The sequence below is a fragment of the Gopherus flavomarginatus genome, chromosome 6 (genome assembly GCF_025201925.1).
Source record: "Gopherus flavomarginatus isolate rGopFla2 chromosome 6, rGopFla2.mat.asm, whole genome shotgun sequence".
Taxonomy (NCBI): Eukaryota; Metazoa; Chordata; order Testudines; family Testudinidae; genus Gopherus; species Gopherus flavomarginatus.
The window spans coordinates 106,913,621-106,931,909 of record NC_066622.1 but is presented as its reverse complement, the minus strand read 5'-3'; the positions used below and the strand labels follow the sequence as shown (position 1 = coordinate 106,931,909).

General features: G+C 39.5%; 1 protein-coding gene across 5 annotated transcripts in view; it reads right to left on the bottom strand.

Moving 5' to 3' along the window:
* The window catches only part of TNKS2 (tankyrase 2), a 56,927-nt gene that overhangs the window by 21,458 nt on the left and 17,180 nt on the right, over positions 1-18,289 (bottom strand). For 2 of the 5 annotated variants that reach the window (XM_050959296.1, XM_050959301.1), the window contains exons 7-16: positions 17,655-17,721; positions 13,666-13,852; positions 12,793-12,914; positions 9,021-9,112; positions 8,857-8,935; positions 5,618-5,789; positions 4,815-4,912; positions 4,174-4,319; positions 1,589-1,754; positions 983-1,202 (exon numbers count right to left, since the gene is read on the bottom strand). In XM_050959296.1, the coding sequence (XP_050815253.1) occupies positions 983-1,202; positions 1,589-1,754; positions 4,174-4,319; positions 4,815-4,912; positions 5,618-5,789; positions 8,857-8,935; positions 9,021-9,112; positions 12,793-12,914; positions 13,666-13,852; positions 17,655-17,721 (1,349 nt within the window). The remainder of the gene's footprint in view (positions 1-982; positions 1,203-1,588; positions 1,755-4,173; positions 4,320-4,814; positions 4,913-5,617; positions 5,790-8,856; positions 8,936-9,020; positions 9,113-12,792; positions 12,915-13,665; positions 13,853-17,654; positions 17,722-18,289) is intronic. The other 3 variants (XM_050959297.1, XM_050959298.1, XM_050959300.1) reach the window with 3 other exon arrangements.

Here is an 18,289-nt window from a genome sequence, read left to right as displayed (position 1 = left end):
GGGAGGGGCGCATGCCTGCAAGATCAAAACACTGACCAGAGCAATCAGGGCAGGCATTGTGGGATACTGGCGAAAGCCAGTTCTGTCAACAAAACAAACAGCAATGTCTACAATGGCTCTTTGTCAACAATAAACGGAGGGGAAAAGACAAAAGTCTCTCAGGTGGGTGGAAGTTTTTTGTCGCCAAAACTGGGCGTTTTTCACGACAAAAATCCCATTGTAGTGTGTATGCTCTTGCTGTTTTGTTACCAAAAGGCAGTTTTTGGCAACAAAACATGGCAGTGCAGACAAAGCCCAAGTCACCTAAGGGCATGCCTACACTAAAAACTTAAGTCAACCTATGTTGGGTCAATTTATGGCCACCACATTAATTGTGGTAGCTCATGTCTACACTACACCTCACCAGTAGCGCTTCCACCGACCAAAGAGGGACAGTGTGAGGGGGCTGAAAGTCTAGGAGCCCAGCTTCTCCCCACCCCAAGGCTCTCAGCTCCCTGCTGTGAGCCTGGCTGCCCCCAATCCCCGCTTGGAGCAAGGCAGTTACCTCGGGCTCCTAGCTGGGGAGCTCTGCACCCAGAGCTCGGGCAGCTGCTGTGCTCAGTGCAGCCAGGCTCCCAGCAGGAAGCCAGGACCCTGAGGTCAGCTGGGCTCTAGCTGGAGCCCCCTCACCTGCCCCAGGGTGACAGCCCGAGCTGTGAGCAGCTTTCCTGTTAATTTCGTGGCTCCAGCATGGAGCCATGGAATTGCCAACAGTCAATGTAAGTCACCCACAGTGTCTACATGGACACTGCATCACTCTAACTACACTGACATAAGCTCATCACCTCTCATGGAGGTGGAGTTATGTCGGTGTAGTGGGGCACTTACATCGGTGGCAGCAAGGTTGCAGTGTGTACACTGATATAATTAGGGTGACCTAGGCTGCCATATGTTGACTTAAGTATGGACTAGGGCTAATCGTTTAGTATTTAATAGTGCTAACCTGCTAAATGTAGTGGTGTTGAATGTCTTCCTTGTGTGTCACGACAATTTACATTGTCCGGTGAACAAAGCTTCTTTACTCGGGCCAAACAACCCTTCTTGGCAGCATCTAACAAAGCTGCATCTCCTCTAAGTAGGTCTTGAATATCAGTATCACCATCTTTAACAAGATCCAAGGCAGTATTTCCATCTCTGTTCTTCTTTGTGGAGTCAGCACCATGCTGCAGCATATAAAAAGCCCAGAAGAAATTAAGAACTCATCTCACGTTAGCAATTGTCAAAAATGGAAATAATCAGAATAAGTATTTTTAACTCTTAGATAGCTTATATACTCCATTGGTAATTTATTTCCATTTACATTCCACTTGTGTAGAGAAAAGCTATCATGTATCCAAAAGAATAAGAGTCCACACATTGCGAGAGGAAGGATAGTGTACCCTTAAAATTTATTTCTTAATTTAAAAATTCAGCTGTTTAACAACTATTGACTGGAAACCTGACCTAAATAAAATCCAATTTCTTACAGAAGCCCTGCCCCGTACTTTGGATTAAACATGACATACTTATTTCCAACAATTAACCTCCTGTCTATCAATCTGTAGAGTACCTGTAATAGAAGTCTGCAGATCTCATATTTTCCTTTTGCAGCAGCTTCATGTAAGGGAGTGAACTTCCACAAATCAGCTACATTTACAACTGCACCATGTTTAACAAGCAGTTCTGCTACTTCATAGTGACCATAGGAACAAGCATTGTGCAAAGGGACGAGACCTCTGAAAACAAGATTAAGCAAGCTTCTCTGAATACATGCTACATTTTAGGGTTACATCATTCTGTCAAAAACAGATCTAACTTTATTACACCATGAATATTCTACATTCTAAAAACAATCAATTTTTTTAAACCTTTGAAGAGAAATCAAGCCATTAAAATATGAAAAATAGGTAGTTACCTATGTATTTAGAGATGCTGTAAGACTAATATTTAATTTTGCCATTGTGTGCAGGTATCCCTTGTGAATGCATGTTTGCCTTTCAATGGCTTTAAATCTTTAATAATCCAATGCTAAAAAATGCTCGTTACTTCTTTGTCAACTAAAGTGGCCTTAATTTTATCAATGAGCATAACTGTGAACAGATGAACATAAAGGCGGCCATACTACGTCAGACCAACAGTCCATCCAACTCAGTATCCTGTCTTCCGACAGTGGCCAATGCAAGGTGCTTCAGAGGGAACAAACAGAACAGATCAGGGATCAGCAACCTTTCAGAAGTGGTGTGCTGAGTCTTAATTTATTCACTCTAATTTAAGGTTTCGCGTGCCAGTAATACATTTTAACATTTTTAGAAGGTCTATTTCTAGAAGTCTATAATATATAACTAAACTATTGTTGTATGTAAAGTAAATAAGGCTTTTAAAATGTTTAAGAAGCTTCATTTAAAATTAAATTAAAATGCAGAGGCCCAGTGGCCAGGATCCAGGCAGTGAGTGCCACTGAAAATCAGCTCGTGTGCCATAGGTTGCCTACCCTTGGAACAGATAATCATCAAGTGATCCATCCTCTGTTGCCCATTCCCAGCTTCTGTCAAACAGAGCATAGGGACACTTCAGAGCGTGGTTTTGCATCCCTGCCCATCCTGGCTAATAGCCATTGATGTACCTATCCTCCATGAACTTTCTAGTTCTTTTCTGAATCTTGCTATAGTCTTGGCCTTCACAATATCCTCTGGCAAAGAGCTCCACAGGTTGATTTGTGTGTTGTGTAAAGAAATACTTCCTTTTGTTTGTTTTAAACCTGCTGCCTATTAATTTCATTTGCTGACCCCTAGTTCATGTGTTACGAGAAGAGTAAATAACACTTCCTTATTTACTTTCTCCACACCAGTCATGATTTTATAGACCTTTATCATATCATCCCCCCGTCGTCTCTTTTCCAAGCTGAAAAGTCCCCATATTATTATTCTGTCTCATATGGAAGCTGTTCCATAGCCCTAGTAATTTTTGTTGCCCTTTTCTGCACATTTCCGATTCCAGTTTTTTTTTTAGATGGGACACCAGATCAGCATGCAGTATTCAAGATGTGGGTGTACCATGGATTTATATAGAGGCAATATGATATTTTCTGTCTTATTATCTAACAATGCTGGGAATCATTAGGAAAGGGATAGCTTTTCTGACTGCCATCGCACACAGAGTGGATGTTTTCAGACAACTATCCACAATGACTCCAAGATGTTTCTTGAGCGGTAACAGCTAATTTAAACCCCATCATTTTATATGTATAGTTGGGATGATGTTTTCCAACATGCATTACTTTGCATCAACACTGAATTTCATCTGCCATTTTATTGCCCAGTCACCCAATATTGTGAGATCACTTTGTAAGTCTTTGCAGTCTGCCTGAGACTTAACTATCTTGAGCAGTTTTGTGTCATCTGCAAATTTTGTCACCTCCCTGTTTACCCCTTTTCCCAGATCATTTATGAATATCTTGAACGGTACTGGTCCCAGTACTGATCCCTGGGGGACACCACTATTTACCTCTCTCCATTCTGAAAACTGACCATTTAGTCCTACCCTTTGTTTCCTATCTTTTAAACAGTTACTGACCCAGGAGAGGACCTTCTCTTTTATTCCGTAACAGTTTATTTTGCTTAAGAGGCTTAGGTGAGGGCCGTGCCAAAGGCTTTCTGAAAATCTAAGTCACTGGCTCACCCCTGTCCACATGCCTGTTGACCTCCCTCAAAGAACTCTAGTAGATTGGTAAGGCATGATTTCCCTTTACAAAAACCATGCTGAGTCTTCCCAAACAAATCGCGTTCATCTACATGTCTGATAATTCTGTTCTTTACTAAAGCTTTACTATAGTGTGATACTTATGCTGATGTTTAAAATGCATATTCTGTACTATTTATACACACATCACTATTTCTCACTTGTGTGTTTTGACTGGCCTAAAGTACATGATTCTGGCCCTGTAGACTATATGGTGGGTATATTTTAAAGTCCACACTAGAGTGAGTGAGAATTTCTTATAGCATTATACAGGAAGGATTTTCCAAAGAAATATAAAGTATCTGAAGTAAGACGGAACACAAATCAGTCAGCAAAATTCAAGGACTCATAACTACCACAAAACACAGATAACATTTTTCAAGTACTTGTGTAATAAGTACTGGGAAGAGTACTCACCCTTTATCTTTTGCATGAACATCAGCACCATGCTGAAGAAGATACTCAACCACAGACACCCTGTTATATCCTGCTGCAAAGTGAAGTGGTGTGGACTGACGCCCTTCAATATCTCTGCAGTTCACACTCTGAATTGTACATAACTTCTGCGAAACAGACAAAATATACATTACTATACATATAACAAAAAACAAACATGTAGACACTGGTCAAAATACTGTTCTGCATATCTCATTTGAAAAATTACTTCTATTTACCAAAACCAGAAGATTTAATAATACTCATTATAATCTGTACATGGCATTTAATTTGTCAATGAGTTTTTACATAAAGGCTTTACTTTTCAGAGATCCTATATGTCTGACAGAGCGAAGAGAATCACCTGTTTCCCTCTCTTTAAATCTGTAACTATTGTCAGAACTATTTCTTTTCAGTGAAGAACTGAATAGGACTCCAGAAAAATGGTCAATATTACTCTTTAAATCTGACCAGCGGATTTTTGCACAGTATGAGGGGAATCAGGACCAGGATCATGAGTCTACAGCACTCAGACTGAGAAAGGCTCTCCCTCTTTTTAAGCAATGTAAATATAGTTTGACAAAATATGCATGCTAGTAAATATTAAAACTGCACAGTCTTACTTTTACAGTATCCACATCTCCTGCCTTTGCAGCTTCCAGCAACTGTCGATCTGCATCTGAATTACCTAATGGGATGCCTTCTACAAAAGAAAATAGGGCTATAAAGAAAGGAAAGTGTGTCATGGAGACTTGGCATTTGGTCTCCTGAGGGAAAGATGCTGTTTCTCAAGTCTTCCCCAGCACTTTTTCATTTTTAGAATTTATTTAACTAAAGGAACATTTAAGATCAGACTACTCTATAATACTTCAAGGGCTGCTCTTAAGTAAGTCGGGACATTCTAGTCGATGTATGTCTTTTCATATAATCCCCAAAATTTAACTTGTGGTTATACTCTCGAATTCACAGGTTTCCAAAATTGTGTTAATTTGCCCTTTGCGTTGTCCTCAGCTTTGGAATATTACAGAACCAGTCAAACTTCCCTATTCAGTCTTTGAATTTCAATTATCCCTAAAAAGCTTATATGTTTAGCTTATACATTTATTATTCATGCCTTTTTTTCACTGAAAAAAATCTCCAAGCTATGTATATACTCTCTTACCTCTGGTCACAAAGGTAAAACAAAAATAGCTAATACTGATCCTCACTTTTAGCCTAAGAGATTTCTTTTCAGTGTTTCTCCAAACTGATTGGAAGTGTCAGGTCTACTAAATATACTGAGAAGCAGTTAGCAGATGACACAAACATATTTAATATGTTTTTGCTTGAGCTCAGTGCTATTCCTTAATGGCTGATGATACAGCAAATGAAACAAAATATGACACCATTTTTTAAATGGACTTATTTCCTAAAACAAACATAGTACCTTGTAGTAATTGTTGCACATTTTCAGACCCCATTTGTAAAGCTGTAAAACCCTGCAGTGACACAATTGAGGGATCACATCCAGAGCTCAACAACAATCTGCATGTTTGCAGATGGCCAGAATGTGCAGCTCTATGCAGAGAAGTCTGACCAAGATTGTCCAATGCATTAACCTAAAGAGAACATAGGATTTAAGAACATCAAGGATCTTATTTTCACAAATGACCAGGTAGAAGTTCACAATGAGCAATTATGACAACAGATCTGACCCCTGGACCTGCGAAGGAGAATCCTGATTTTCACTTTAAAAAAAAGTTTGTAACTCATTTCCATGCAAAGGTACAGGGCTGGCCTTACCATGAGGCGAACTGAGGCGGCCACCTCAGGTGCCATACTAGGGTGTAGGGGGGTGTTGCAGGGCTCCAGCAGCAGGGCTCTGGGGACGATTTAAAGGGTCCAGGGTGGTATCGGCAGCTGGAGCCCTGGGCCCTTTAAATCACCGCCCGAGCCCCTGGCTGCTGCTGCTACCCCGGGGCAGTGCTCAGAGCTCCCACTGCCTCAACCCTCTGGGGCCCTTTAAATCACCACCAGAGCCCCGCTGCTGGAACTCTGGGGTAGCAGAGCCCCAGGACCTTTAAAGCTCCGCCAGAGACCGGGGTCCCCTCCAATGGTGATTTAAAGTGGCTGGGGCTCTGCTGTGGTAGCAGCAGCTGGAGCCCTTTAAATCACCCCCAGGGCTCCCAGCTGCTGCTACCACAGCACTAGCCCATTTAAATCCTGATTTAAAACGCCTGGGGATTTAAAGCCTCTGCCTCTTCCGGTAGAGGCCACGCCCCCTGCTAAGGGCTCTGGAGTACAGTAAGTCCTTTAAGTTACTTTCACCCTCTGCTGACATGGGTCAGCTGACTCTAGTTCCACTAACCCATGGCTTACGCTGCTGTACAGACATACCCTTAACTTCAACATGGAGTTTAAAGAGCCAGTACCAGGGAGGAGTCTGGAGCTCTGCTTCAACCAACATCATGAAAGGGAAGGAAAACAGGCTTCCCTTTCATATCAGCCAAAGTAGACCAGACAACCTCAAGATACAAAAGGCACACATTCCCTGAATGACTACCCTGTCCACCATAAAGGGGGACCCACTCTTCACCTGTTTGCCCTATAGCTAGAGGCCTCAATATGACACACCACTGCCGGGTAGGGAAGCCACCCAGAGAGTGCTCTGTGAAGTGCTAGGGAGGAATAAACATGGTGAGTTGAGAGTTATTAGGGAAGATGGCTTAGCAATTCCCACTCCACATGGCAAATAGTTCATTTAACTGACAATGGTAACGCTAAGAATTAAAAAAGGAACACAAAATCTAGTCTGCTCTTGAACACGGCATCTAGGCTAGAAGAGGATGCATTTTTCTCTGAAGTTCAGCACTTAACAACTCTTGGCAAGTACCACAGCTTCAAAACGAAAATCTTACTGCTTTATTAATACAAGTTCAGTAAGGCTGAAGCTATGTTAGACCACTAAAATATGACCTAGAATGCATTAGAAATGACCTGAAAAAGGAAATTGTGAAAATTCTTAACTTCAGTAATACATTCCTATTACTCTGCATATAGGGAAATATTCAGTACGTTACTGAAGTTTAAGGAATTTAACCGCATATTGGGCTGCATTATAGGAGCATTGCCAGCAGATCGAGGGAAGTGATTATTTCCCCCTATTTGGCACTGGGGGGGGGCACATCTGGAGTACTGCGTCCCATTTTGGGTCCCCCACTACAGAAAGGATGTGGACAAATTGGAGAGTACAGCAGAGGGCAACGAAAATGATTACGCGGCTGGGGCACATGAATTATGAGGAGACGCTGAGGGGACTGGGCTTATTTAGTCTGCAGAAGAGAAGAGTGAGGGGGATTTGATAGCAGCCTTCAACTACCTGAAGAGGGGTTCCAAAGAGGATGGAGCTAGGCTGTTCTCAGTGGTGGAAGATGATGGAACAAGGAGCAATGGTCTTAAGTTGCAGTGGGGAAGGTCTAGGTTGGATATTAGGAAAAACTATTTCACTAGGAGGGTGGTGAAGCACTGGAATGGCTTACCAAGGGAGGTGGTGGAATCTCCATCGTTAAGAGGTTTTTAAGGCCTAGCTTGACAAAGACCTAGCTGGGATGATTTAGTTGGAGTTGGTCCTGCTTTGAGCAGAGGTTGGACTGGATGACCTCCTGAGGTCTCTTCCAACCCTAATCTTCTAAGATTCTGTAAATTTTGAAAGTTGGTTCCACTTTTAAACTACTTTTACTGAGGAAACAAAAGCCAATTTCAAAGACATTTGTGACAAATAATTAACAATGACAATTAAAGCTACTGCTTGTGAGAGTTACAGCCAGAGCTTGGGGCGGGAGGAGCCTGGGTCTCATTTATGATCTTATATATTATCCCCACCCTCAGGTCACTGTTTAATAACTAAATAAGATGTAAAGAACAGCTTTGTCTACATCAGCTAATATTGGCCATTCTGATTTGAGAACCTCTGGATTTTTCTAATAACTAATTAAGAAATTCAGTAACTCGACCCTACAACAAGTAGCTTTCTATTCTTCTCTAGACTTCTCTCAATAGCCATGTCAGAAGTCCTACAGCAGTCAGCCTATAATCAAGTTCCAAAAATCAGAATCCTCGAGTCTTTATTTTAGCTGTCTTGTTCAATGTGATTACAGTAAGTGGCACACCCTATTTCCATACTTTCTCTATGTGAAAACTTGACCAAAATGCAGTGCATTATAGCAGCTGTGCAACATCTTGACTTGATCTTAATTTTATTGCCAGTGACACCATTTAAATTTTTCTCCATTTTATCTTTTCAAATTTAAGCCCCAGAGCTTCTACATACTATTCTTCTAACTAGTTTATTTGACACCTCCTCTTTTTGTTGTGTTTTTGTAAAACACCTTCACAATTCTATAGCTTGTAATTAAGCTTTTTTCCATAATTAGTGATAGTAGTAGTAGTAAAACTACAGGTTTTTGTGTCTTTTAAAACTGTACAAATGTATGACGTCTATATACGTAATTTTATACAACTGTGTGTATCATCTCTCTGTCTTGCATATGTAAACATGTAGACTTACAAAAACTAATTCTATGCACAATGCTGAATTTACAACAGCAGTCTTTCTGTCAACTTTGTGCTGCAATGTTACATCTTATAGATAATTCTAGCCAAAGAAATACAGGAAGTAATTCATACCTTAGCTTCATGCTTCACAACAACTTCAACAACATCATTATGAGCTTTTTCTGATGCCACATGGAGAGGTGTCAAGAAGCTTTATTAAAAAATAAATATTACAATTAAGTTGTATGCTATAAAATTATCCTGAACAATGAATAGCATCCATCAGTAGCACTCACTCTTTTGTCTTTTCATTGATGTTGGCTCCTTTTCTCAGAAGTAATTCACAGACTTGCTTTCTCTTGGGATACGGAGATGCAGCAGCACAGTGCTAAGTATTTCAAAATTGCAGCATTAATAATGCTCTTGTTATATACAGCATTTTATTAGTTGCTAATGAACAGCAAACTAAAGCAAGATCCTGTGTCAGGCATTGCTAGAACAGACCCATGCACAGTCTTATTAATTTCAATGGGACCTACATGTGGATTTGTACCACGATTTTCCAACACAGCATTTAAGTAAATTTCTAACATTAAGTTGCAGATTCTAAGGCCAGAAGGGACTATTTACTCTGACTTCCAGTATAATATTATAATGTTGGAGAAATTAATGAACACAGAACCAGTAAACTGAAAAATAGGTAGATAACATGTTCAATATTCCTCTGTTAGCTTAATACAACTGCAGTTAGACAAACTGGCAACAAGAAGATATAGGTGAGAAGAGAAAATATCTTAAGGGTAGAGTCCTCTCTCACCAGTGGAAAACACGTGATACTGTAAATCTACTGTTGATACATGAGTTCAGGAGAAACGCTTTTAAAGTGGGAGACATTATCCTGTAACAATGTCCTATTACAATGCCATGATTTCTGTCCAACTAAATGGCTGATGAAGACTGTCACTGTACATTGGGGATGTTGCTGCAAAAATAGAACAATTATTATTATACAATTGTCCTTTTATGCTTAGATTAGCTTGCAGAACAGTTCTACTGATTACTTCAACCACAGAGCAGACTTCAGTACTTTTAAGCGTATGTAGTGAGGGATTTAATAATTAATATATTAATAACTAGAGGCATAGGTTCTAGAAATGGCACAAATACATGAAAGGTATATGAGCACTTAAATTAAACTGATCTCAAAGTGCTTTAAAACAGGGAGGCTAGGCCCAGATTTTTAAAGTCATTCAGGTGTTACTGTGTTCAGAGTTGCAACACCTAATTGATCTATGAGCCTAATTCTCATCTTCAAAAGAGATTTAGGAGCCAAAAACCTACTGATAGCCAAAGAGATTTTGGCTCTTAAGTGACTAAATCCCTTTTGAGGGCAGCAAACAGTCTTACAGACTAACAGAAGTATTGGAGCATGAGCTTTCGTGGGTGAATATCCACTTCGTTACACGCATGTAGTGGCCACTACAGGCACCTGACGAAGTGGGTATTCGCCCATGAAAGCTCATGCTCCAATACTTCTGTTAGTCTACAAGGTGCTTTTACAGATCCAGACTAACACGGCTACCCCTCTGATACCTAAATCCCTTTTGAACATGAGACTTAGGTGCTGCAATGCTGAGCGCAGCAATGTCTAAATATCTGGGCCTTAGTCTCAATATTAATGGTAAAGCAAATATCTCCATTTTACAGATGAGGAAATAGGCAAAGAGTGATTAAGTGACTTGCTTAATGTCACATGGGCATCTGGACCAGAGGTAATAGAACAAAGATTTCTGGACTTTTCACCCTACATCTTACCTTTAGACCACCTGTCCAATTAACCACAAGCTGGTCTGTCTCCATCTTAACAGATCCAGAATAGAAAATTACAACTACCAAAGGGGGTTTAGGTGTGTGGTCTATAACTATCAACAAGCTATGTTTGTATGTCTGATTGATAACCCATAAAAAGGATACCAAGGTTGATACCAAGCCAAAGAAAAACAAACTAAAAATTCTAATATTAGTGTATGGGAGAAGATTCTCAGTATAGCTTACTTAACTGAGGCGGACAAAGTTTGGTATAACAGTACCTAGGACTTCGAGAATCTTGAGGTCTATGTTAATTACAGAGATGGATCAATAATTTTTATATATTGGATGAAACCCTGGCCCCAGTGAAGTCAATGAGTGTTTTGCCTTCAACTGAGCCAGGATTTTACCCATTTATTCAGTACAGTAAGAGTAGTTTTAGGTTTGGAGGTTGAACTTATAGAACTACTCAAATAGCTAGCAACAAAATGTATTTAATTATTATTTATATAACTATATTAGGAAATCTAGTTTCAGGCTCTTATATTTGCATAGTTTTACTAGACTAAATTCATCCCTGGAATAAGAAAAAGGCAAGGGAGTTACACTGGCTGACTCTGGACCAGGTAATCCAGTATTTCTGGAAAAAACTCTTTTCAGGAACTGTAACTAGGTCAATACCCAGGGCCCTACTAAATTTCAAATTTCTGGTCAGACCATTTTAAAAATCATGAATTTCTTGATTTCAGATATTAATATCTGAAATTTCATAAGGTTGTACTTGTAATGGTCCCCACAAAAAGGAGCTGTGTGGGGGTCAAAAGGCTACTGTGCGAGTCTGAGTTACTGCTACCCTTACTTCTTCTGGCAGCAGCACTGCCTTCAGAGCTGGGCGGCTAGAGCGTGATGGCTGCTGGCCAGGAGCCCCACTCTGAAGGCAGAGCCACTGCCAGCAGCAGTGCAGAAGTAAGGATGGCATGGGACCGTATTGCCACCCTTACTTCTAAGCTGCTGCGTGCAGAGCTAGGCCCTAGGTCAGCAGCCACACTCTCTGGCCGCCCACCTGTGAAGGCAGAAGTGCAGAAGTAAGGGTAGCATCGTATGGTATTGTCACCCTTACTTCTGCACTGCTGCTGGTGGGGCGCTATGTTCAGAGCTGGGTGCCAGGCCAACAGCCACCGCCCTCAAGCCACCCAGTGCTAAAGGCAGTGCAGAAGGGTGGCAATACCACGACCCCCCCTAAAATAAGCATGTGACACCCCACCCCCAACCCTTTTTAGGCCAGGACCCCTTTGAGAAACATTCATCTACCCCGTGAAATCTGTATAGTATAGGGTTAAAGCACACAAAAGACCAGATTTCATGGTCCATGATGCATTTTTCATGGCTGCGAATTTTGTACCATAGGCCATATAAAGGATATTACACAATACCATTTTCTGTTCTTTCTTCCTCTCTCTTTCCTTTTATTTTGTTTGCCATTTCCTCTCTATCTCCCTCAACATATAACAACTATCAGAATAAAGTAATCAAGAGCAAGAGAGTGGGAATCAAGCATGAGTTTGTAATGATCAAGCCACAAAAATCTGGCTTATTTTAACAATTACTAAAATTACTAGATGAAGGCGCCAAATACTTTTCATATGGATTGAAAACTGGCTGGATTCTAAGCAAAAAAAAATTAGGATAAATGGCTGTGTCAGGAATAGAGGCAGAGAGAAAGCTGCCTACTGCAGCAGTTGGCATTAGACTGGGCTTATCTTAATTCTTTCAATTCACTGATGAAACATGCATATGAAATTACACTGAAAAGTGAAACAAACACCTACAAGGATAGAACTACAAAAGCCATTAGAAGAGATTAGAAATAGGAGCAGACAGTAAGTGTGGTTCAACCTGAAAAAAATAAGCTAATATATGTAGAAGAAAACGTAGAAACTCAAGTATTCAGTGGATTGAGAAAGATGACACACAGTGGTAGAAACGACCTAGAGAAAATAGACAAATTGGGTACAACCTTTCACTGATATGGCAGCAGAGAACTATCCAGCAAGACTCGACAGGAATGTGAAAAGTTTAAATTACAAAGGATACTCTACATGTGTTATCTTAATAACTTATTATACACTAGAGTTGACTTGCCAGTCTTTATCAAAGTCAGGTTCTCAGAAATTGGAATTTGTCTGTTTTAAAACATTGCCCAACATATTTAGTTTAGCCATCACACATCTTAAATCACTAATAGATCTGAAATATTACCAGTGCTGTTTCATGAGTTTGAGGATGCTTGAAATTCACTGTTTCCAAAGAAAGATATTTTTTGATGCGAGCTACATCTGATTCTCTGGCCGCCTGCAGCAAGGAGTGACCTTTGAATTCATCTAGAAAAGAAAGATTATACTCTTAATAAGTCCGGAAAGTATTAAAGGGATTGTTTGCTTCCAGTAGGGAAATGCTCCTTTCAGTGCATGGGAGAGAACTTGGAAAGCCATTTCTAGTAATTTACTGTAAACAGGCTCATTATATGGATGTAGCCCAAAACTCCAGAAAATTACTACTTTGTCCATGCACAGGCTGAGCATGAGGATTCCTTAGCTATGCCAGACAGAACTCATGTCTTAATTCTCCACTTCAGAAGTTTAGAGAAAGTGACAATATTTAATCTCTATTCAGAGTTCTAAGTAATTATGATGGTTTTTTTGTTGTTGTTCAAATGATCTTTGCTGAAGAGAAAAATGGTGTTGCTGTGAATACATTTTTTGAAAGATCATAGAGAGAAGTGGGGAAGCAGCAGGAAGAAACAAGATTCCAGGAAAGAAAAAATCTACACAAGTCATTACAGCTACAAGACTGTTGAATAATAACTAAAATCAGTTTTTAAATCTAGGTTCAAAAGGTCCTGTTAGTTGTATATATTTGAGACTATTTCATGTTTTAGGATAATATAATCTTCAGGCAAGCATTACACAACTGTTTGCAAAATGTAAACACTTTCTCCCAAACTTGATATCAGTGTGATACTGTTTATGAAACTTAGGGCACATATTACAAAGAAAAACAACTGATCAAAATTAGAGATGAGCTACAAAATGACAACTATCCTATTCAGTTTCACATTCACTTTATACTCACATGCCAATCGTTCTTTTAATTGAGGTGTTGGGGCTAAATCAATGGTGCTTTTATTGTGACAGTTCAACAGTGTTGGATCAGCACCATAACTTAGCAAGAGAGAACACACTTCCACCCTGTTCTTAGAAGCTGCTTCATGCAGAGGAGTGAACTGCCATAGATCCATAGCATTCACACATGCTCCATGCTGGGAAAGTTACAAAAACAAAGCAGACTATTAGAGAAAAACTGCAATAATAAATTGCAACAAAGCAGACAGCAAGATAAATATATAACTACAGTTTATAACACACAGTTTCCAAGATATTTTTCCAGAAATATCTATTGTAAGTCCTTATACTGCCCCCATTACCCATACCATCAGAGTGCCTCATAATCTGTAAAGAATTTATCCTTACAACACACTTATGAGGTAGGGCACTATTACTATCCCCATTTTATAGATAGGGACGTGAGACAGAAAGAAACTAAAGGCCTAGTCTACTGTAGAAAATTAGGTCAGCACAATGACATCACTAAGGGGTGTGAAAAATCCAAACCTGAGTGGCACAGTTAGGAGGACCTAAGTCTTAGTGCAGACAGCACTTGGTAGACTGAAGAATTCCAAGCCTTGGGGAGGTGAATTACTTACGACAACAGAACCCCTCCAGTTGGCATAGGTAGCGTCTACACCAGGTGTCGGCAAACTTCAGCACGCGCCTCATTAAAGTAATTCGCTGGCGGACTGTGAGATGTGTTTAGATTGACTGTCTGCAGGCACGGTCCCCCACAGCTCCCAGTGGCTGGGAACGGCAAACCTATCTGAGTAGGAGCTGCAGGGGGCCGTGCTTGCGGATGGTCAACCTAAACACAATGTCTCGCGGCCTGCCAGCGGATAAGCCTGATGGGCCGCATGCCGAAGGTTGCCTACCCCTGCTCTACACTGAAGCGCTGCAGTGGCGGAACTGTGCCGCAGTAGCATTTTAAGTGTAGACAAGCCCTAAGTGATGTGCCCAAGGTCACAAAGAAAGCCAGTATCAGAGCAGAGAATTGAGTCTAGATCTCATGAACTCTAGGCTAGCTCTCTAGCCACTGGATCATCCTTCCTCTCACTGTGAACGCAACTATATTATCATCCTTCCATCATTATTCTCTACATAACTGAATGGTTCCTTAGCCTAAGTAAGAGCTACCATTTGCCAAGACGAAGTTGACAGTTTTTGACAAAATGATAAATCAGTCTGCGAACACAAGAAAATGTTTAGAAACTCAGTTGCTTCAAGGCAACTTCTATTTACTCTAAGAGTCACTTTTTTAAAAATTAACATTTTGTTACATAAAAAGTTTATTGCAACACTATATACAGTAGAACCTCAGTTACAAACGCCTTGAGAATGGAGGCTGTTTGTAACTGAAATATTTGTAACTTCGAATAAAACTTTATAGTTGTTCTTTCAAAAGTTTACAATTGAACACTGACTTCACAAAGCTTTGAAACTTTATTATGAAGAAGAAAAATGCTACTTTCCCTTTATTATTTTTAGTAGTTTACATTTAAAACAGTACTGTACTGTATTTGCTTTTTTTTAGTCTCTGCTGCTGCCTGATTGCATAGTTTCAGTTCTAAATTAGGTGTGTGGTTGACTGGTCAGTTCATAACTCTGGTGTTTGTAACTCTGAGGTTCTACTGTATTATGTAAGCATTACCACCACCATCTGGTATGACCCTAAGTACTGGTTTGGTTCTTTAAAGGTTTGTACACCCAGATATAAGCATCCATGTTAAGTCTCACAGTACAACAACACACTTGATACACCAAATGGTGTATGCCAGAAAAGGTGTGGAAACCTATATCTTTTCCTAGTGGTCTAGTTACGTTCTTAAAGGCGGCAAGAACGGTCTTCTATAATGTAAACACAGGTGCACAGCTGCTTAAGTGTATTTTGAACTACTGAATGCAGTTTAAATGTTTCAGTTTACAATTTAGCAGCAGACAATAAACCTAACAACAAGAGTAAGATAATCCAGTTAAACCACTTCAAGTTTTGTCAAGGCTGATTATTTCCTGGGGGAAAATGGTGTAGGACAGAGCACTGGTAAATACTATCTTAAACCTAATTTAAACTCAGAAAAATAACGTGCATCAGCGTCCAGCAAGTTTCAGCAAGCACAGAACAAATCTTTTCAAACTTTGATACATCCATTCAAAATTGAGGAATAGGCTCCATCTATCCACTACATCAAAGTTGGTCTTCTGATACAGAATGCAGCATGGTCAAATGGACTTGGATTGGTAGTCTGCAATTCTGCATGCTTCTGATTGCTTAATGTTTCAAGCCTACAACTCTGCATTAATGTCATTTTATATAATCAAATGTTTTCAATGTTTATATAACATTGAAAACTGAAATATGAATCATGACACGTATAGATTCCTTGAGAAAACAGCAAACCAAAATGCAGACATCTCAATGTTCAGTATTATAATTACATTACACCTACTGCAATTTTATTTCTCATTTGTACAACCCTACCTTATTAACCGCAACTTGAATATGTAGCTAAAACTAAGTGCAATTATGAAGCAGTTTTTAAAACAGAAAATGCCTTAAAGGGGGACTAATTAGTTTTTCCTGGGGTGGATACAACCACAATTTTACTGGTAAAAACCACCTCTGGTAAATACCAGCCACCCCTGATATTTTGAATCACTGATGCAATGAAAGTATATTGCAATGAAAGTAAATACACTTATCTCCTAGTCTGGATGGGGGGAGTGATTTGTGAGCAATGACACAGGGTCAGAGTGAAGGTGGTACTGTTCATTTTCCCATGAAGACTGATAATTAATGTAGAACCCCTGAAAAAGTTAAATATTTGCAATCTCAACTACAACTTGAATTTTTTCATGGACCCTTCATGCTCTGCTTTCTCCTGGAAGAGAGGGGGTTTGTGTATGCATGCGCAGCAGTGTCTTGCCAGCACTTCTAGAACGTTCTTCTCTCATTTTACTGAAGAAACTGGAACTGCCTATAAACATTCAATATAGGGTAAAAAAAGAGGATGGCAGGGAGGGAAAGTGTGTTTGTAAGGATAACATTTCCATGCAAGCAGACAATACACACAGGGCAGTAAGGATTCTGTAGTTAGGCCCCAACTCTGCACCACTGAAATGGAGACCAAAAGGATGTTTTTAATAACCTTGCAAACTAATCTGTGGCTGAAGTGAGGGAAAAAGTTCAAAATGTCAGAACTGTTGCAGATATTGAGCCATCTCTGAACATTGTAGTTCACTAAATTTTTATATTCTCTAGATACAATAAAATTTGTAAAGATTGCTAATTGTTTAAATGTTACAGTCTGGAGTATATACAGAATATATATACACAAGTAGTTAAGATTAATCTTTTTTCCTATGCAATTTTTCTTTTTTTCTTCCCTTTATCTCCGTCTGATTGATAGTTACTTTAACAAATCTAGTTTTCGGCTCTGAGGGAATATTTTTGAGACTCAGACTATTATAAACGATAAATATTTACATTAAGTCAAATATTTTTGCAAGTGAACTGACAATGTAATTTCATTTATTAGTAATACTTGTGTCTGAGACGGATGAACTTCACTCTTTTCAAGACCCAATTCTGCAAATTTTTGCGTGCACACTGTTGCGTCAATGCAGCGCCCCAGTGGCTTTAATGGGACTTCACAGATATGCACTGTTGTGCCTGCATGCAAACAGTTGCATGATTGGTGTCTCAATTTGTACAGGGCTGGAACAAGGCTTACAAATCATCTCTTTAGATGACAATTTTTTAAAAAGCTTTGCTAAATCTTAGTTTACATCTAGAATGCTGGAACTACATTAATCTTACAAGCCATTATGACACCTCCGTAACTTGAAAGCGAAATTATTTTAAATACAAGAAGGTAAGTGACACTCACAAACCAGGAAAAATTCACAATAGAAGAATCGACCCAGTTTGAAAGAGGAATGAAAATAAATACCAACCTTTACTAGAAGTTCTGTTACTTCATAATGACCATAGGAACAGGCATTGTGAAGTGGCACCAAATCTCTAAACAGTCGGGGGGAGGGAGAACATGATTATATATGCTTGGATTAGAAGTATGTAAACTCAGTAGATTACAAATAAAAATATGTAGCATTCAAACAATTCTAAAAATTTAAAAACCCAGCTATCCCACTGAAAAGAGATGGGGAAAACAGATACGAGAAAATAACCTCCAAAATTATTGAAATAAATGTCTGCTTAACATAAGCACAATAAATTGCACAATGAATTCTATAATTACATGGAAATTGCATTGTATTTGTTGTAAGTGACTTGGTTCCAGAGATTTTATTAAATTAAACAGTAATTACACTAAGTGGAAAGCACGGTGTTGGGAGAAGTTATTTCAGGGAAGACAGTAATTCTTCCTTTAGTCCTAAAAAGTTTTGTTGTGCAATCTCTTTTCTTTAGCATTCTAAAGAAGTCTGATTGGCTTAGTGGTTAATATCACTGAGCAAGATTCTGTACTATACATCTAAGAAACATGGCACAGACCCAGGGCCGGTGCAACCATTTAGGCAGACTAGGCAGTTGCCTAGGGCGCCAAAAAGCGCCCTCAAATTTTTTTTTA